This window comes from Buteo buteo, chromosome 5 (assembly GCF_964188355.1).
Source record: "Buteo buteo chromosome 5, bButBut1.hap1.1, whole genome shotgun sequence".
Taxonomy (NCBI): domain Eukaryota; kingdom Metazoa; phylum Chordata; class Aves; order Accipitriformes; family Accipitridae; genus Buteo; species Buteo buteo.
The window spans coordinates 30,999,094-31,020,267 of record NC_134175.1 but is presented as its reverse complement, the minus strand read 5'-3'; the positions used below and the strand labels follow the sequence as shown (position 1 = coordinate 31,020,267).

The 21,174-nt window shown below is 39.3% G+C and overlaps 1 protein-coding gene across 1 annotated transcript in view; it reads left to right on the top strand.

Moving 5' to 3' along the window:
* METAP1D (methionyl aminopeptidase type 1D, mitochondrial) overlaps nucleotides 1-21,174 on the top strand; it is a 51,112-nt gene that overhangs the window by 25,062 nt on the left and 4,876 nt on the right. The window contains exons 2-6 of the mRNA XM_075028446.1: nucleotides 3,251-3,417; nucleotides 5,932-6,081; nucleotides 9,549-9,697; nucleotides 10,362-10,404; nucleotides 14,210-14,373. Of these exons, the coding sequence (XP_074884547.1) occupies nucleotides 3,251-3,417; nucleotides 5,932-6,081; nucleotides 9,549-9,697; nucleotides 10,362-10,404; nucleotides 14,210-14,373 (673 nt within the window). The remainder of the gene's footprint in view (nucleotides 1-3,250; nucleotides 3,418-5,931; nucleotides 6,082-9,548; nucleotides 9,698-10,361; nucleotides 10,405-14,209; nucleotides 14,374-21,174) is intronic.

Sequence of the window (21,174 nt, the reverse complement as noted above, 5' to 3'; positions counted from 1 at the left end):
TCGAGTCAGAGGAGCAGTTGTCTGTAATTTTCTGTGCTCAGTGCCTTGCATCTGCTGATGTGATTCAGTAATGCTGGTAATAATTCTCCTTATTGCAGCTGATAGTAAATATTCTGTTACTCGTGGCAGGTGACGTAGCCTGGCTGTTGGGGGAGAGAAGAAATGCGTAAAGGGTCAACTTTGCGTCCTGGCTGTGCTGGTGTGTCTCCAGGCTACCTGGCTTCAAACTCAGGGCTCTCTCCGGTGGCTGCAGTTTCCACTGGAAGCTGCATAAATCCTGCATTTGTGAACTGTCTTACAGCAATGAATATACATAGAAAGCTTAACAAAAAGGATGTGCATGAGCACCAGTGTTGCAGAAGTAAATAAGGCACTGAGAAAAGCTTTGATAGGTGTAAGGCATGGGGAGGAGGGAATATTTGAGCCAGACTTGGAGAATACAGCCAGTTGTTCTTGTCTCTGGTGATTGATGATGTTGCTATATCGAATTAGCTGTGAATATGGGAGGTTAAAAAATAAAAGGAGCTGTGGAGGCATTAGGAAGGCCTTCTTAAGGAAGGAAGTGTGTGGATGGAGTCCAGATTTTCATTATGAAACAGTAACTTCATTATAGTTTAATGCCATTTTATTTCATTTTATTTTTACTTTGTAGGAGAATGTTTTCTGTTACAATTTTTTATATTTCAAATAAAGGTTTAGTTGTCCTGTGTTTATAATCTTGTGATGTATTTTAGGAGTCGTATTATACTATGGTGATATTTATTTGGTTGTCGCATTTCACCTGTTCAAGTAGTAGATATTTTTGTATGTGTCTGGTTTATAATGAATAGTTAGTAGAATAACAACAGACTACAGTACCTTATTATCCTGTTATCTTGTGACAACACTTACAGTGTATCTTCGGGAGAATAGAGGTAAAAATTTTATTCCAAATAAAAAGGTATCCCTTCTGAATGTGGGATGGTCAACAGGCATGCACCCATGAATATAATCTGGTTTAATGTATTTAAATGTCTGTATTTGCAACATTTGGAGTTTTATTGTTGAATAATCGACAAGCACACTTGCACCTTTTCTTCCCTAATTAAACTTTTACACAGTAGACAAGGTGCCCAGGCAGCATGCCGTGCGCCAAGGAGAGCATTTGAAATACGCGTTCATATATTGATGTCCACGTGGGCTTTAACTGACCACATCAGTGAGTGTGGGTTTTAAATATATTTATAATACCTTCAGCTGTGGTAAAAGTGAGGTACTTCCACTGCACTCTGTAAAAGAGCTACCTTAGCTTACACTGGTGGACTGATTGCTATTTCTGATGGCCCAAAAGTTGCTGCCTCAGCAGATTCTGTGCTTCCAGGTTCTAGAAATGGGTGCAAACCAGCCAGGGAATTTGTAGGATGCTTTGGGCTCTTTGGATGCACTTAGACATTGTGCATGTTGGGTGGCCCAGATTTATTTTTTTTTAATTGGACAATGATTTTTTTTTCATGGGAAGGAGACCCTAAGAAAGCAGTACATGATGAGGTTGTTGATTAAATTATAGTTAAAACGCCACCAAACCATTCCGGCCCTCTGTTAACTGGGCAGCTCCACTTCCATGGAGACACTCTCTTCCCTTTTGAAGCCCGCAACTTCCCTTGGGGTACCTAGGTTATACTGAGAGCTTGATCTGAGCCTCACTCTCCAACTCTGCCTTGTTACTTATCAACAATTTAAAAAAACAGTAAAAATTTGCTTGCACTGAGTAAAAGTCTCTACAACCTTTCACTTACTGGCAACTAATGGTAGCACTGATCAGTGGGCAAAGAGACAGTCGGGGACACTTCTAAAGCAAACCCCATGCAACTATTTCATTCATTCTGGGGTTTGGGGCTCCAAAAAAGGTGCATAACTCGTGTCTCCTGTATATCATGGAATGCTGGAATAGGGCTGTCTATGAAGCCATCTGTGCCTGTGGAAGGTTAATTTCTGCATCTGGACGTGCTAAATGCATCCAAAGGAAAGGAAGGGAGGTACAATAAAATAAAAACATACAAGTTATGGAAGAAACTCTTCTTCTAAAAAAAAAAAATTTTTTTACATAGTTCCAAAATATGCAGTAGATTAATTTCTTAATTTCTGTGATGTAAAAAACAGACAGGTGTTCTGTTTAAACAAAACCACTTTCTTTTTACTGAAGGGTAATCATTCATATGGGTTCCTTGCCACAAAAGATTGCTCTTCTGTTTGTATACATATGACATTTTTCAGAAGCAGATTAGCTATTATGTGAAACTTACATTTCAAAAAAACCCTCTGTTTAGATTATAGAATGTTTGAGTAATGGAAATATGTTCTACATGTAATTGTAGTTTAATTGGGCAGTGTCAGTAATCCTTTTGAATTTAGTATATTTCCTGGTTTTGATGCTAGCATTGTCTTTTGTGATGCATTATTTTGGTTTTGATGTTTCTGACAACCTTTTTGCCTCAATGGCCTTTTTTTTCCCTTTTTTTTCTTTTTTTTTTCTTTTTTAAGGGGGGCAAAATGTGTCATGCCCAACAACTAAGTTTGATCGATGCATAGTCTGATGAACTGTCATCCCAAATTCCCATGTGAATTAAGTGGAAATCTGATTTGAATATTCCAAGTCAATTACAAATTTTAATCCCTTCAATTGCCTTTGGCCGAGATTAAAAATATCACTTGAAGTTTGTTCTGTTGCCCTGCTAGGCAGGACAAATTGAACCCCATTCCTTGTGTCTTGGTGCAAATGACAAGAGCAGCATTAACTTTATGCTCAAATCTGTGACCAATTCTAGAAAAGTACAGCTGAAAATACTGTCTGAAATCAACATTAAATCTTTTTTTTCTTTTCTCTTTTCTTGCTGTTGTCCCTTATTCACCATTTTGTCAAGCCTTGAACAGTGCAGCTTCTAGCCATGCAAATTGCTCCAAGCAGGGGCCAGTTGGAGCGTCACTCCTGGCTGTAAGCTTTGGGGAATTTACCCATGCTACCTTTTAATGCATCAAACCAAAACAGATCTAGTATTTTATGAAGCTTCAAAGTATTGTTTGGGGAGTTTTTTGTTCTCATTGCTTCTCAGTGTTAATGCTCTTTCTTTAACAGTACAAGATTTGAACAACCCTTGGCTGCTACATGGGTTCTGTGGTTTGTTTTATATGATGCTTTTCTTTTTGCATACTTTCGATTTTTAATGCAGTGGTAGAAAAAAAAGTTAACCATTTTTAACTTGTCCATTAACAGGTTCTGTGACTGGCTGCCACGTAATCTTTTCTGCCTGCAATTGTATCTACCTGCACAGGCGGTCAAGCAATCAACAGCGAAGATGCTTCTTTTTTCAGGGACAAAGAAATACTGCTTATAGTATAGTTTGGCCAGCCACGGTTTCTCCAGCTCACTCAGTTCCTAAGGTACTGCAGTTTCTATTATCTAATCTGTTCTTCAGTCAATATTGAGTTCGACTGCAGGCTTGATCAAGTGTATTCGTTGTCCGACAGCGGGGTGTTTGGATCACCGTCCTGTTGCTTGGTCTGGTATTTGAAATAGGAACACTGGTGAGAGAAGTTTTCAGCTGCCTACCGTGTTAAACACAGTGGTATATCTAGTTATTAGGGAGTTTAAACCTGGGGCTTGTTCAGTTATGGTAGTATAAACATGGAATATTATAATCATCTGTCAACACTTAACACTTCTGGGTCCAGATTCTCGTTTTGGACAATTATAGGCAGTCCTACCAAAAGCCCATAGGAATCATTCATAATCATCTGAGTCCTTTTCTGTATAAATGTCTAGCAAGCTAATTATAAAAATGTTTGTATTTTGCTGAAGGTTTTGTTAATTGGTTATGTCAGATTTAGGAAGACAACATACAATACCTGCTGGTAGCTGCCCTGCAACCCCACTGCATGTTCTAAACTTGTCTTTGCTGTGCCTGAGTGGTTTTTTTTTCTTGCAACATATACTTTTATTTTTATTGACTTTAGAGCCAAAAGGAACCTTTTCATGTAATTTTAACATGTGTTCCACTTCTGTTTCCCCCTTTTTTCTTTTTTCTTTTTTTTTCTTTTTTTTTTCCCATTTAATTACAGCATACAGATTAACTGTTTAGTATCTTTCCTTTAGCCAAAAGAAAATCGAAGTACACTCTCTAAACAGTGCTTTTCAGGATGTGTATTAGTACTTTTTTTATTTTACTTTTAATTTTATTATAGATTTCTTATGCAAAATATAGAGTATTTCCATTGCCCAGAAATACTAAAAAGTTGTTAGACAGGAAAGCAGATAAGGATGCTAGATGTAGGGCTCTTACACCTAAGAGGCTGTGGAAGCTCTGTGTGCAGGGAGAACATAGGGTTACACGCTTTATATATTTTCAGAAGTTTAAAAATTGTAGACAAACTTTTTTTCTGTATTTAGATACTTCTTTTAGCATAAAGAGGGAGAAATATATTCTCATACTGAAAAGTTGTCTACAGGTCAGAGTTCTCAGACTGTCTAAAAATCAGTCCAATTCTTCTACTCTGAAAACTTGAGGGCAAAGTCATTAATTTATACAGAGTATGCCAGAAATAACATTGAAATAACAGGTTTTTCGAGATGTTGGTGTGAAACTGTATACATAGATATTTGTATGTGTGCTGCTTTGGGCTTCTCCCTTAACAGATCAGGTCAGCAGGGTCAGGTCTCAGCAGTTAACTAAAGTGCCCTCCAAGGGGAAAGCAGGGGTGCTGCTGTGTATGGAGTTGGTAATCCAGCAAATGGTGGGGCAGTCTAAATTAAGTCCCAAACTACTAGAATAGGATGTTGTTAGCATCGATACACCGTTAATCTGAACGAAATGTAAATCTGAAATTCCATTGACATAAACCCACTAAAGATAGTTTCACTTTTTATCGGAGTAGAAATGAAATAACCGTAGGAGTAACAATAGTCTTCCTATTTAAAGTCCTGCGAGAGCTAATTGGTTGCCCCACTCTTCTCTACTCCTACACCCTGCTGTTGTATGGTCTTGTTGTGTACAGCCCAAGTGCCCACTTTGTTTTCTGCCTGCCAGCTTGATTCTGTATTTTGTGAAGTCAGTGCAAAACTCGCCCTGTGGCCAGTGTGGTGAAGGGACTCTTCCCCAGCCAGTGAAACAGCCCAGGACCCTCTGAGAGAAAGTACATTTCCATCTCTGTGCAGGACGTTACCATTATTATTAGTTTGTTGTGTTTATACAGGTGTCATTAAATTGTTGTGGATTTAAAAAAAAATCAGAAATGAAATTTCACCTCTACACAAGGGCTGAGAACTTTATGTGTGGGAAAAATGAAGTTTATTACACTTTCCTTGACACAGCAAATTGGGGTACCCATGGTTAATGTTGTAGATGGACAAATTTGGGCACAGCATATGAACTAGATTAATAAGTAAAACCCTCTAAATTAAAATAAGTTAAATCTTAAGGTTCTTAGTCAAATCCAATCTCATGGAAGTTAATAGGAGTTTTCTCTGAACAAGAAGCTAAGGATTTGATCAGTTTTATTTTTGAGCCTAATTCTCCATGTTTGTCCCATTAGTTCCAGTGTTTAGATGCCTTTTGTAGAAAGCATGCCTCTTTGCAAAAGAAAATGAAGAGTTTTTAAGTCTCTTTCTCACAGTTTCAAAACTTGCGACTGTCTGCTGGAAGTCAGCTGCAGTATCTGGGGTTTCAGCACTGGAAGGCTAACAGACTGTGTAAGTCAGTAGTAACAGGCAATGTTAAGTTCAAAAGGGCAGTGGAAGAAATACTGAGGCAGCCTTGGGGGTTTGCCCTGATGGCTTAGGAAGGTCGATACTACGACAGAAAGGGCAAGCTGCCATGAAGCAGGAGGCAGTATCTGAGAAAATGATCCCATTGTCATGCTCAGTTTTCTGATCTTCATTTTCAATCCTTTTTCTCCAAGCACATAAAGAAGCCAGACTATGTGACGACAGGCATTGTACCAGACTGGGGAGACGACATAGAAATTAAGAATGAAGATCAGATTCAAGGGCTTCGTCAAGCTTGTCAGTTGGCCCGTCATGTCCTGCTTCTGGCTGGAAAGGGCTTAAAGGTAACAATTACAGAAGTCCCATAGCAGCTTGGATGTCTTTTATGCTTTCACTTATTTGGGGTTTTTTTCTACTTTTTTTTTAACTTTCCCTTAATGTGCATCTAACTTTAAGTTAGATCCTGAAAAAGAAGGATTTATTAACTTTTGATTCAGTCCATGATAGGCCTGTTTAATTATTCCTGTATTTTGGACCTATGTAGTACTTAAAGTGAGTTGCTGGCTGTGATGCAATATCTCTCTGTCTGTAATCTTCCTCTGTTCAGATTGTGCCAAATCACCTGCGTTTCTCAGAAGGCCCACACTACATTTTTTCCTTTCATTTCATGGCCCATCTTCCTTGTATGTTGTGTTTTCCGGCTCTGCGTGTGTGCAAGTCTAAAGGGCTGGGCTGCCTCCTCTGTTCCCATCCATCCTTCAGCCCCTCGCTGTCCTGCGGCATCCAGCGCAACTCATAGAGCTGCTGTTGAAAAAACCAGCTGCCAAATTCCACACAATTTTCTGGAGTGCATTGATAATAAAGCTTCATGGTTTCCAGAAATGTTTCTACATTATGCTTTTTGGGATACCTCCCAAGTTAAAATGTCCTGGGAGGAGCTTACTACCAGGTTTTGCAGATGAAAGAGTGCTTTTTTAGCCTTGCCGTGGTATTTCATGTAATAGCATACTGGATAGGGTAAAATGGGTTGAGTAGCTATGAGATGCAGAGATAGATGGGGACTGTAGGTCAATGCCATTGACTTAAAAGGGGAAAAAATTATCAGTTTACTGTGCATTTTTCTTTCAGCTGTCATCACACTTTCCCAGAGGTTTAATTCTGGAGCTGGGGTGGCCAATAACAAAACTGCCTGAAGCTTTGATCTTACATAGGCTTGTGCACGTTTAACTTCTTTATGTGCAATTATTTCCCAGTACAGTAAAACTTACTCACATGAAGTTAGGGGCATATATATGTTTCTGAAGGATCAGGGTGCAATGTGGGTTTTGAATGAGAGCAGTTTTTCACTAATACTCTTTGGTTGTTATCATGTGTAAAATACATATGTATGCAGTACGGTGTAGCTGATAGTATGATAGAACTACTACCATGGTGTAGTTCATAGTATGTGCCAAATCATACATAACAGCAAAATACTACATACAGGTAATGAACGTTTTGGAGCAAGAAGGTGTATAAGGTTAGAATTACATGACCATGAGCTGTGGACTGGGAGGGAGGTGGCATTTGGAGTTGCAGTGCCGAGACTGCTGCCCAGGTCAGCCGCAGACAGGTGGTGAGCTCCATTTTACACCAGTAAGTGTTTGGCCAAGACTCCCCTGACTGGGAGGATGCTCCAACACCCTCCCTCATCGACAGCGAGCGTCTTCTGCTTTCCAGCCTGACGCTGCACGTGGCCAGTTTATACGCATTTGGTTTTGTGCCAACGCCACTCTTTAAAGAGCTTCCTGCCTTTCCTTGAGTCTGTCCCCCTCACACAGTAACAGAGCTATTACAGCTTTCAGTGCACCAGACTAAACAAACTGAGCTCATTTAGGCTGTTTTCCTAAGGTAAACTCTGCATTCCCATTTTATCTGAAGAGACCCATCCCTCCACCTGCTCCTGCTGTCTTGCTGAGCCCACCTTGCACGCAGCCCTCCACACCAGCTCTCACCTGTGCTTTAGCTAATGGCAGTAACAACCCCCAATATAACAAAGGTGCGTTATAATGCATGGATGCAGAGAGACAAAGTTTGGGCTGAGCGTGGTTTTGATATTGCCATTTACTGCCTGTGGGACTTAAAAATACGGTATGCTATTATACACGATAGCATTTCCTGGGTTTGAGTTGAAGATTTGGGAAGTAAAGCAGTAAATTCTATAACATGGAAGTGTTTTGTTGGGTACCATCAGGTTGTCCTGTCCCAAATAAGGGATGAGGTATGCATTAGGTGCCTCCCCAACCTTAACCAGCTAGCAAAAGCTCCTTTAAAAGTAAAGCAGTTACTGTCAAAAGCAGAACTTTTTGCAGTGTGTAAGCCTGCCATGCAGAGAGCACAGATCTGTCTGCTGAGTGTCCAAAAGCGACATCAAATTCCTTGAGCAGAGCAGCAGCAGACAGCACCCAATCTGGTACATAGCGGTTCAGTTTGTCTACAGGCTGAAGATAGATGGGTGAGCGAAGGCAGGAGCCACAAACCTGTATTTACCCAGAACCGATGGCTGCAGCACCCAATGCATGCAGACAGTGCGGCAGGGCTGCGGCTGCCGTCCCAGCGCAGAGGCTGCCATGGCTACTGCAAAGCAGGGGGGTTGTGTAGTAACCCCAAACCCTGGTCTTGAGTGGGTTCATCGCTCCTCATCTGCCCAACCAGGTTTTCATGCTGAACAAGATGCAAGCTGAGCAAATAGACCTGGTTTTATGCTCAGCACAGTACGCAAGTGCACTCCCCTGTATTCACTGTGCGTGATCACGCAGTATTTCAATATATGGATAAGTATGCCTCCTGCGCCACAGCCTACCTATATTCCATGTATTACTAAAAAATCCTCCAAAATCACAGCCACTGTAGTGTATGTGTACAAAGTATGATTTTCAAAGGCTCAAAACTCATTCAAATCAAAATCAATTTGCAGAGGAACCCTCAAAGGCACTTCTTCTCAATGAGGGAGGTTTCCCTACCAAATTTCAAATTTCAGCTCTAACCATTCCAGAGACAGAGTCGATCCAAAAGAAAAGCGAGGAGAATGTTATTTTAAGCATGTGCATTTTCCACTCCATGGATACTCAGAAAATGACTGAATGATTTATGAGAGGGTTTTTTTAATATGTAAAATTGTGAGAAAAGGATGAATCTAGAAAACGTCAAGCATAAAAATGAAGATTTCTAAAAATGATGGATAAGCGCTTGTAGATTCACTGTGATCATCCAGGCTATGGCAACTTCAGGTAAAATATCCTCAAGATATGAAGCAAAATATTTAAATCTTTTATAAAATTAAAGAATACTTGGAAAACAATTTCATAAAATGCACAAGTATATTATGATAAATGTACAGGGAAGTTACCAGAATTAAGATCCTTTCTTTTACAAATAAGAAGGGAAAGTAATGTCGTGTTTTAAAGGACTGAAAGCATTGAAACCAGACATTTCTATAGCAGCTACTGAAACAAGATGCCATGGAAAATTGGTGTCTTTGAGAAAGCAAATGTGGAAAAAAGAAGGGAAAGGAAGTAGACAGTATTTTAGGTTTTCTAGGAACCTTTGAGTGCTCATTTCTACTGCATGCTTTATTTAAAACCTTTTTCTCTTTAAAAAAAAAAAAAGTCCAATATATCAATAAAGTATATCAGACAGTTCAGTGTTTTGTATCAAAGCAGCGTATTTGAAACATCCAAGATTTCATTGAAACGGTTGGCTGCAATCACATTCAGTAAATTTGAGAAACTATCTTTGCTTTTTTAACAGGATGTTATGTTTGATATTTTAGGTTGGCATGACAACTGAAGAAATAGATTCCATTGTTCATCATGAAATAATCAGACAGAATGCCTATCCATCACCTCTGGGCTATGGAGGTTTTCCAAAATCTGTTTGTACTTCTGTAAACAACGTGGTATGTCATGGTATTCCTGACAGGTATTTCCCCAATAATATACATTTTACCACCGGGAATTAAAATGTTAAACTGAAATTAATAAATTGTGTTTAATATTGAACATACTTCAGCTTAACTAAATGTCATCTGTAAACGTATTGCAGATGCATATCGTGTTACCACACAATGCTGATAGATGTTATAGAAATGTATGTGAAATAGAAAAAAAAATATCCTGTTTGTCCAGACACTTAAAAAAATAGCATAATGCCTTTAGAGTTTAGTGTGTGGAAAAAAAAACACCAATACAGTCTGATTTTTTTTTTTCTCCAGCAAAATATAGGGTAAGGAATAAATGTATTTGAATTTATGTGGTTTTTTTTTTAAATTTGCAATACATTCAGCTACTCACAAAGTAAAATATGAACCCTAGTGAGAGAAAAAGAATAAATATAATGGTAGATTTTTCAGATGTTGATATGTTTTTCTGGTAGTTGTTTCTCATTATTTTATATTCAGCTACACTTGTTCTCTAAGTAGTGAGAGCTGAACATTAAAAATGATTATTCTGTTTGCCTCTGCCTTCCTCCATCACAAAATATCTACCCCCTGATTTTTTATGTATGTGTCATTAGGTGTTTATTCTTATATTCCCTTTGTTGGGAACTGTCTGTCACCATTTTTTTTTCTCTGTTTATGTTTCAGTCGACCTCTTCAGGATGGAGATATTATCAACATTGATGTCACGGTGAGTAATTCATATAAAAATAGTCTTTGATCAACTTTAGAATCACTAGTAGCAACAGGAAGAATAGTGGATTGGAGATGGGGGATGCACAGATGGATGTGCTGTTTACTTCTGAGCCAAGGCACAAGCAGCTGGTTTCCTTTTTTGTTTTTAACTGTGTGTTTATTCCAGCTAGACCCAGGCCTGACTTGAATTTAGGACTGGAATCAGATGCACTGAGATCAATGTTGGCCTAAGTGAAATGTCAACCCAATCCTGCTATGTGTCATGTTTTTGAGAAGGTGTAATTGTTATTGATCCACTGTGTAGTTAATGCAGAGCACCACAGTACTGGGCAGCAGCTGAAGATAGATATGTATGAGATGAGCTAACATGAAGAAAGCCAGCATTTTTCCTTCACTCTGCCAAGATTGATCTTCCTCTTCCTGCTGATTTTGAGTGGGGCCTGTCATTATCTTACTCTGTCATTAGAGGCTACATTGGCCTGTGTATGTCAGTCTATTTGGACAGCAACTCTTTTGCTAGCAGTGTTCCCTACATTTATTAAAATCCCCGAAGGTAGTGTTGTGTTCCATTTCTGGTATAAAAGCCCTGAACCTTTTGCGCAGAAACAGAAATAGTGTGATATAATCGTGACTTAATATTTCCAGAGAATGGTCAATTATAGCTATTTAAATAAACACTGGCTGGATTTTCTTAGGAGCAAGAAAGTACAGAAACTGGAAGCCTAATTCTCGTTTCATTTTTGAAAAAAAAAAAAAAAAAATTATTCGTCTCTTGCAGAAGCTTTTTTTCTTTTTACTATGCATGTTTTTATTTTCCCAAAATGCCGTTTATTTCCAATATGAATGCAGACGTCTTTTGAATCCCAACAGTTTTTTTTGCAATAATATGTCACGTACAAGGGAGTAACATCTCATAAAAACAAGCTTTTTTTTAATCATTAAAGAAACTCTTGGTAACTTGATACTATTTTCCATGGGCCCAAATTTCTTACAGGCAGAAGCGAAGAAATCTCTAGCAGACCTACCTCTGAGCATGAGTTTCAAGCTTTATAAATTTTTTTTTCTATTAAAATTAGGGTCGGTGACCTTTTTCCCATGGTATACTCACATGTGACCCAGAACTAGGTTTGGTTTGGGTTTTTTAATCTTGCTAAATTCTTCCTCATCTCCATACTTTCTAACTGTAGAATTCCAACTCTCAGGTTTACACAGTGCGATCTATCATTTTTAAAGTATATTTTTGGCCTACATTTTTAATTTAGTGAACTGGTGTAGCTTTGCTCATTTTATGAGGCTAAATCACTTTGCAACAGCTGAGGATTTAACATCTGATTTCTTTGTATCTCATTAAGGTTCATTTTATTTTTTAGTTTTATCTGTCAGGATAATAATGACGCCTTAGATTATAAAAAAGTAGAGATTCATATCATAGATACTTTCCATGATAAACTAAATGAAACATTTTTATATTAATGTGGTGTGCATACCTTGTCTACTCTGCTTTACAAATTATGTCTGACTAAATGTTACTGGTCTTTTTTGAAGACATATTTTTATTTATTTTCAGTTTACTATCATAAAATAAAATAAATCTTGACGTTTCTGTGAATGTGAAGATTCCTGCAAGGACGGGAATTGATGATTATCTTTGTAAGATTTTTTTATCATTTAAAACTGAACTGTGCTGTGTTTGATAATTGCTCAGTTCCAAAATAGCTGAGGAAAAAATATTACTTTTCAGTGTTGCTAACTGATCTTTTAGCTTATTTTTAATGAGCAAAACTGGGATGTTTCACAGGTGGACAGAATAAAAATCAACGTAAATATTGCACAATAAATTGTTCATAATTGTGTACAGGTTCTATAAAATGATTAAATAATATTCTGGTTATTAAGTGTAAACACTTCAAATTATTTGAAGAAAAAAAATCCATATTTGCGCAATTAAGATGGGAGAATTTCATAGATGAAATACAAATTTTATTGGCTTGAATCATGTAGCGTTTGAAATGTATTTTAGTGTAGAAACAATAGCATTATCCATCACTGAATCCTCAGCATAGTGCAATTTTCAGCCTACCATTACCAGGTTAATGTTTCTTACAACTTGGTTCTTTCATTGACTTTTAAGGAATTAGTGTGTTACAGTTGCTGTGGTTGTAGCTTATTAACGTCAAAAATATGTAATTGCAGTTGATGGGCTGCAGTAAATATTATTATTATTTTTAAGCTCACCTGTTTTAAATCTGTATTTGCTTTTCCAGGATGATGATGTTTAATGGTAAGGTTTTGTGTGTTGTACTTGCTAGAGCTAAAAATGAACTAGTTCCATTTAAATACCAACTAGCTAGATTAAAACCTGCCCGATGGGCATTAAATTAAAAAAAGAAAAGATTTACTGGCAGTCTGGACTGGCAGAGGAAGGTATAGAGCAGGGGATCGCAGCTGCTGTCCGCCAGAGGGGTGGCAGCACGGTTGGGCCCTTGCTGGCACTCACCTTTCTTTAAAACACCCCTCCTTCCTAATTGCCTGCATTTTCTTCGCATCTCAGCCTGAACACAAACCGGGCCTTGGGATAAACTGTCTGTAGCCAATTTTATTTTTTTTTTTTTTTTTTTTTTTAGTTTGGAATCGACCAAAAAGAATGTGAGTCTGTCTTTCACAGACAGGTCACCAGTGGCAAAAGTTCAGTGTTTCAAGCTTGGTGAGTTATTAGTCCTAGAAGGATAGTTGCCCACTGTTCAGGAGAGAAAAAATGTTTTAGAAGATCAAAACTGTGCACCATTATAATTTGTCTTTCCGTAGGGAAATTTGGCTTTGTCTTACAATTACATGCCTGCCTGCCGTAACTGTAAACCCCATTTTAATGGCACATTGCAGAGCTCCATAGCGCATAGCCAGGGTTTCCTGTGCCCAGCAGAGAATTTCTGGAGAGCTGAGGTTTAAAACCTATGAAATGTCAAAAAAAAAAAACAAACAACAAAAAAAAACCGAAAACCCAACCCAGTATGTAATTAATTCAACAGGGTGCTACATTTTCAGCACATGAAACTTTGTGGTGCCAGAACAGTACGTTTATTCTCTTTCAAAATTCATCTCTGGAAGTCAGAAGTAAAATCCAATGTTAATACCACGTTGTAGTTTAAAAATGAGATTGAAGAAGACGTGCGGCAGCTGGCGGTGGATTTGGCCCGAGCTTTCCGTGGGGCTCCCTCTGGGTGTTGGTAGCAGGGTACACCTCTCACCCAGCTGTGCACAGCATCCCCTCAATCCCCACTGGAGGATGCTGTCTGCGGAGGTACGGCTCTCCCTGCCAGCCCCTGCTGGGTCTCCCAGCGCCCACGGCCAGCACCGCGGCTCGACACCCTACCCCTGTGGGGTGCAAGCGGGTCCCTGGCCCGGGGGCAGGTGGCCAGGGTGGGTGGGCACCCCACAGCCCCCAGGGCCCCCTTCACCCATGCACGGCCCCTGCCCGTCTTCTCGCATACTGCCCAGTTAGCCTCATGGCCTGTAGCTGAGCAGTGTCGTCGTCTGGTGCACTGCTGGGCAGTGGTGCACAACTTCTGCTTTTCTTGAATTTTTAATTGGCAACCCTTACATACCTTGCAATCTTTCATGCTTTTTTTTTTTTTCTCTGCAATGTTTCACTTTTCCAGTCTCATTCTTGCAAATACAGCTTACCCGTGGTCTATCTGTTGCAATATATAGCTCATTCCTAGAAATAATGGATTTAATTAAGGAGATGATCTGTTTCTGGATGCAAAACAAGAACATGTCTTTACCTTTCTGCATATGTTTAGGTGTATTACAATGGCTACCATGGTGACACTTCTGAAACCTTTTTGGTGGGCAATGTGGATAAATCTGGTCAAAAGTTAGTGGAGGTTGCCAGGAAATGTAGAGATGAAGCAATTGCAGCTTGCAGACCAGGGGCTCCCTTCTCTGTAATTGGAAACACAATCAGGTAAGCCTTATATTGACAAGTAAAGGGAGGGCTGGCAAGTGGGACAAAGGTTATTGGTGGTTTGGTATAAAGCTGATGACATGTTTTATGATTCAAAACCATCATTTCAGTCTGATATCAGTATGTGAACTGCCAAGCTATAATGTTGTTCCTTGGGTAAGAGAGATTTTTTTTTTTTTTTTTTTTTAAAGTGAATTACACTGGGGTCAGCAAAGATAACTGTAGAAAGAGACAAAGATATTCGTAAGGTAGATTTAAATTAACAGATGTAATTTGCGGTGGGTTTTTGTTTATTTTTTATTTGTGTGTGAAACTACACCACATCTGTCTAACAATGTGAGAAGGTTAGAAAACATTGTTTTCGTTGTATAGCAATAACAAATGTTACAAAGGAATTAGTCAACATAAATAAGTCTCTTTGTTTAAAAAGTACAAAAATATTTAACTCGAGAGCTTCTGATCTTACAAAGAGCAGCGCATGCTAACGTCACAGGGAAAAAAGAGCTCACATTCAGAGGTTTTTCCCTGTTTTGCATCTCTTCTATCCTTCACATAAATGTAGTCATGACTCTTCTTCTGCTGGTGGTTTTGAATAAAAATATGGCTTAGTTTTTTGAAGGTACCTATGGATTATTTTAAAATGTTTTCCAAAAAAGAAATAGACATATATCGTATACATTTCATTAAGCAATACTTCTCTGGACTATTAATGGTCCCAACATGCTATTGAATACATTCTGATTACTTAAAAGCTGCAAGGCTTAGTCACCTTGAAAGGATGCTGCTTTTTTTTCTTTGTAAATCTTCAAATACTTTAAGGAAAAAAGAGAACGGGAAAATATCAGTTAGATGTATTTATAGCTTTAAAAATATTGTAACAGAGTCTGAATCAAACTTTAGTAAAACCTCTTTGGGTTATATCTGAGAAGCTTTTATTGAAGACTTTGTATAAAATTGTGTTTTTGACAGTTTTAAATTATAGGCTAACTAGCCTGGAGAAAAAGGATAGTGTCTTTCTGTTCTTTCATAGGAAATGTTGAATCAGACCCCTACTGGGAAAAGAAATTTAATGCATATCTCACTATCTTACTGTCCATGAATATAATAGAAGTGAATTCAAAATGTAGTTTTATTTTTGCAAATGGGATGAGTCGATAGATGCACCTCATATTTTTGAACACCTAGGGTTCAACAAATTTACTGGTGGTGCTCTTGCATTTTAACAAAATTTATTCTTGAGTAGAAGGGGGCACAGAACACTGGATTCTTATTCAAGCATTCTATCGAGCTCTGCATTCATGGCTGTGTCTAAAGGGCATGTCAGCCTTTGATTCTCTCTGAGAGGTAATTATCCTTTTCCTGTCACGGAACAACAAATGATAGCTAACTACAGAGGCACATTTGCAGTAGTCACATTCATCAACTGCAGAAAAAAAATTCAATTTAATTGTGCAACACAGCTGCACATAGGCTTTTTGAGCATTTCTGTTGTTCTCCCTGTCTTGCTATTCCTCCCTCCAGATCTATTTTTTAAACTTTTTTTCTGGTTATTTTTTTCCCCCTTTTTGTCTCTTCTTCCATTTTTACTCTCTGTACTTTCTTGTTAAAGTAATTTTCCTTTGTGGCTCTCATTCTTTTTTCCCCATTGAAGGCTATGAATGTAGAAAATTATCACAATTACTCATATAATTGAGCCTCTTTGTAGCAAGTGCAACTCCAGTAGCCTTTCTCCATCATGAAAATGGTTTCATTATAGGGTTTTTCATATTCTCTGACACCATCTACACAGAGGAACAGGCGTGCAGATGAGATGTACTAGGAACAGGGTAGATCAGTAAGGTCACAGTAGGAATAATTAGCTCTGCTATGGAAAGAGCATCTAGGCCTTTTACTGCTACATAAATGTACTGTCCGTGGCTTTTAGTCACAAAAAAACTTACTAACAAATGGAGCTCCCGCCTACTACTTTGAAAAAAAGATTTGTATCAACACTACAATTTTCCATCATTAAGACTAATAACACAGAGCCTAGTATACATCAAGGGGAATAAAAAGAAAAATCTCACATTCAAGTGGCGGCTGGGTGCTGACCTTTGTTCCCTTTTTTTGTGTTCAACTTAACTCTTTACAAAAAAGAGCCACACGCCACACCAACATGCAGGTGAACTCCAACTAGTGCTAGCAAAGCATGGCATTCAATTGGAAAATCTGATAAATCTCCATGCAGGATAATGCATTTCATTACAGATTCACTACATTAATTCTAGCTGTATTAAAAAAAGGGGGGGGGGGAGAAGAAAAAGAACAGAATTGAATGTGACATTGGATTTTTGCTGTGTTGGTACGGAGGTCAGTTTACTTGCAAAGTGTAAATATATAGTCAGCGCCCCCTTTGAAAAGAAGATTAGTCAAAGCTTAGTAGCTGTTCAAAACTACATATGAAATAGCAGGTCATTAACTTTATTTCTCAAGATTTTATCGTGTCGACGATTTAAGTGTACTAATTTGTTTAGAACTACTTTAACACTGCCTCTGCTGAAAGATTGCCTTGGTTTGGTGAGGCTGTGTGTTTCTGGTTATTTGTCATTCTACATTTGCATGCAGACAGACATATATAATACATACATCACAATCTTAAGTTTCAGGAGAGTTGGATATCATAAATACCTGAGAACAAGCACCTACAAGCTGAAAACATTTAGGCCCATCAGAATGGAAATGTGTCTAGGTTTCTTTCATCAGTATTTCTATAAAGATGCTCAAGTGATGTGCAGAATATATCTTAGGCACAAATAATCAGAATATTTCCTTTCTACAATAGGTTTGAGAATAATTATATTGCAGACAAATGCAAATAATTTGTGTTATTATTTGCATTCAGTTTTCTAACATAGTCTTTGTTATGGAAGCTCAATAGCTGACACTGAGTGTTTCATGGATAGCAGTTCCTTCTCCCATCACCTACAAGTTGCAAATAAAAGATTGAGTGGATTCATGAGTTACTTTGCTTAGAAAAATTTGAATCTTTGCTAACCTGTTCTTATTGATGGTGGTAGCAAAACTGTTCGACAGTTCCAGTGGAAACAGAATTGGGCCCTATGTTCCATTTTCTTCTACCATTTCTGACACTTCTCTTTCAGACAGAAACAAATAGTTCAAAATCTACTTCTTAGGCAGTGAGTTTAGGGACATGGAAGTGTTGTGAGTGTAGAGAGCTAAAAAACATAAACGTGATATTGTTAAACAAACCAATTTCCAACTCCTAGGAAAAAATAGTAGTGATGAAAGTATTAATAAATGGTTTAAAATGTTTAACTCATAAGTATATGTTTTGATATTAATTTAGAACAATATAAAGCAGATTTAAAAAAAAATCTGTTTCTATCAGATTATGCACATTTAAACAATAAGTGGCTCAGGCAAAATAAGTCATTTTAATGTCATCTGTGATAGATTTTCCTTGACAGCTACTGTAAATTACAATTACACTGCTTCTCTCTGCACTTGAAAGTAAGCATTGCAATAAATTATCTTTTATTTCAATCCATCATGTCTGCTTTCAGAAACAGAGAACCTCAAATAAAAGTTCAGCACTATTGTAAGAAAAATACAGTAATTTGTGTTACAGTTTGAAACTAAAATGTACCTTTCCTTCAAAAAACAATTGTTGGCTTTCAAAAATATTACTAATTATACCTCAACATTTATTGTCATTATAGGGAATCCCTGAAGTTGTGCGTTCCCTCAGTCTAGGATTACTATTTAAGAGAAAAATACTTTTAATATTTTCCCTGTAGAAATTTGTAATTTCTGAAATTAGATAATATGGTACTATTCAAAATAGATATTTTTATCATGAGCAAATCTAGTTGAGGCTGATGCTGTTTTCAAGAATTAAAAAAAAAAAGGCAAATATGCCATTCAGTGGTCATTTTGCTTACAATATATCTAAGAAAAACATGATTACTTCTAATTTAAAAAAATAAATTAATTCAGATCCCTAGGTAAGAAAACAATTATCATAGGTCTGTTATCTCTTTCAGTGTTTCCCAAGCGTGTTCACTGCCCAGAAGTATAAGACAGGCTTGTTTAGCAACTTCAGCCATTCAGGTCACGCTGCTCTGCAAGACTGTTGTTGATAAAGTTTCATCTCTGGGGAGAGAAAGTGGCACTTCGAGAGAAGCGTCCCTAGCTGGGAATCAGTTCACCAGGATGTTCAGCCTGGGTAGCAAAGCAGTTTGTGCCATCTTGTCTGATCAGCCAAATTCTTCCCTTGTGCCGCCAGAGAGCCCAGAGAAGCACTTGGTATCGATGCTGAAAATGGGATTTGTTTCACTTTGTTTCTTCAGTGAGGGCTTGGAATACTGGACCGGACCTACCTTGAGGAAAAAGTGACAAAATTTGGTAAAAAGAAAAGAAAATGGTGTGGGGGGGGTCCCCATAAATGGGAGTTCCAATCCTAAGTCTGAATGGATGGGTTTTCCTGTGGAGCTGGGATGCCTGTTATCCCGTAGGTGCTCCTGCACAGGGCCAGCCCCCTAAGGAAATTCTTTCAACCCGCTTTTCAGCTTCTTAGTGGGAAGGATTTATCACCCAAGAGCTCCTTTCAAGGCAGGCTCCAGAGTATCGGGGAGAGCTTTGTAGAGAGTTGATCCTGCCTGTTGCTGCTTTGTGGCAATTTCCCTGTTGGGCTGCTGGCAGGATGGCAATGCATGTCTCCACACTCATCCCTCCTTTCGGAGAATTCGCTGTTGTCTGGCAACATGGGAAGAGGATGCTCAGGAGGGAACTGACACCCAGCTCTCCTGTCTCTGTTCACTCTCAGAAGCATGACACCACCATACCAGAGGCTCTGCCTGTGGGTTTAGGTGGACAGCCTGGCCCTCAGTGATGTTCCTTTACCAGCTCGGCCGCTGCCGGTCCATCCCAATGCCAGACACTTTGCCTGGCTTTGCCATCAGCAAAAGAGGAGCAGCACTGCAGGTACTCTTGACTCCGCAGCCACTGGGCTGGAACACATGGCAGCAAAACATAAAATCAAGTACTGGGCTCATTAAATGATTATGCTTTTAATCCTGCCCAATTCACCTCTGCCCAAGCGCACAACATGGCTCAAAGAATAAAATGTGTGATGACAAATGTTGTCAATGGATATTTTTAACAACGATTATTCCAAAGAACCCTTTTTTTTTCCTTGATGCTGTTGGTGTGGTGTGGCTCTGCTGCCCCAGCCTTTGCTCTGGAAGGAAGTCCCCGTGGCTGAGGGGAACTGGCAGACTGGCACATCCACCCAGCGGCGCAGATCTCCTTTCCCACGGCAGATGCCAGGCAGCCCAGCTCAGCCATGCCGACTCCTGCCTCCCACCTTCACTGCTTTCCCACTTGCAATCAGAACTCCTCCGGCTGACTGATCTTAACGCTGGCTATCTGCAAGGAGCAGCACATGGAGCTGGGGCTGCAATCTTGTAAGGTTGCCTTCCAGGGAAAGCTGGAAAGAAAGGCCACCGCTGACAGATCCTGAGCTGGGCAACGAGACAGCAAGACCAAAATGTTGAGCTGTTGTCAGCAGCAAATGGCAAACTTGTGCAAAAATGCTCCACTCCATGGCATCCTGATTTTTAAATCGGATTCCACAGCCTGGGAATCCTGGAGGCCGGAGAGGCTGACCAAGATCAACAGTTCAATTCACTCTTCTCAGAGCTGTTTCAAAGTCCTCCCTGCCAGCATTTACAGCCAACGTGTCCATTTACAGGATTACCTTTGCAAGTTGTAGCTGGGGTTAGTAGCTTTGGTTTTTTATGAAAGCTAGGTGTTTTACTGTAACTCCACAAGGATGGAAGAGCTCACTAGTATTTTTTAAATACTCCAAAGTAAAGCTAGTAGTTGTGGAATGAAATTCCCTCTAAGGTACTTCTGAAGCACATGCAAATACTAAAACCAGATTGAACGTGGCTGAGTTTCATACCTGCAGCTTATTTTCTTCACAGGTGTGTCACTGCAGGTTCATTGACCATGTTACATTTTATGTAAAGAATACCCCAGCTCTGTATGTAGACATTATTAAGCGGGACGGAGGAGAGGCACCGGCGTCTGTCAGTGCAGATGTCAAAGCCCTGTGAGCTCCAAGGTCCCCTATTTTGATCACAGACAGTAACCACTGAAGTCCTGATGCCAAGAGAGTTGTTTTCAAGCTGTTTGGCAAGAAAGTGGCCGAATTCACCATTGAAATGCACGAGAACCACTTCTTTCACCACATGAGGACGGGATACTGTCTTAACACTGCCTTCTGTGTGCCCCGGTGCTCATGGTGCCCGGCACGCAGCTGCTGCTGCTGCTGCTGCTGCCACTCTCCTCGGCGGCAGCTGACTGATGGGGCGAGAGCTTCCCCTGCCCGCAGGAGAGTATGTAGCCATGGTGCTCGGAAGAATAGCTGCACAGAAAAAAAGCTCTCTGTCTTGTGACAGAAGACGGGTTTTTCTGGGGGAAAAAATCCTGTAATAATACAAAACATCTCCAAAAATGACCGTGCTCTTTCAGTGGTCAGGAATGCCATGTAAGGACATCAGCAAAGCGGAATAATCAGTGGGATTCTTTATGCATTTGCAAGAAGACTTGCAGAAGAAGGTGAAAGAAAAGCTTATCAGGTGTTGAATGGACAGCTTCTCCCATCTCTCTTCAGAGAATCGCTTCACCCATATGGGAATCATTATCTGCATTGCTCTGGGCTTGGTCACTGGAGATCTTCCGCTTCATTTTGTGTACGTTTCTGAGTAATGTGGCTTTCTAACTCCTCGCCGTTCC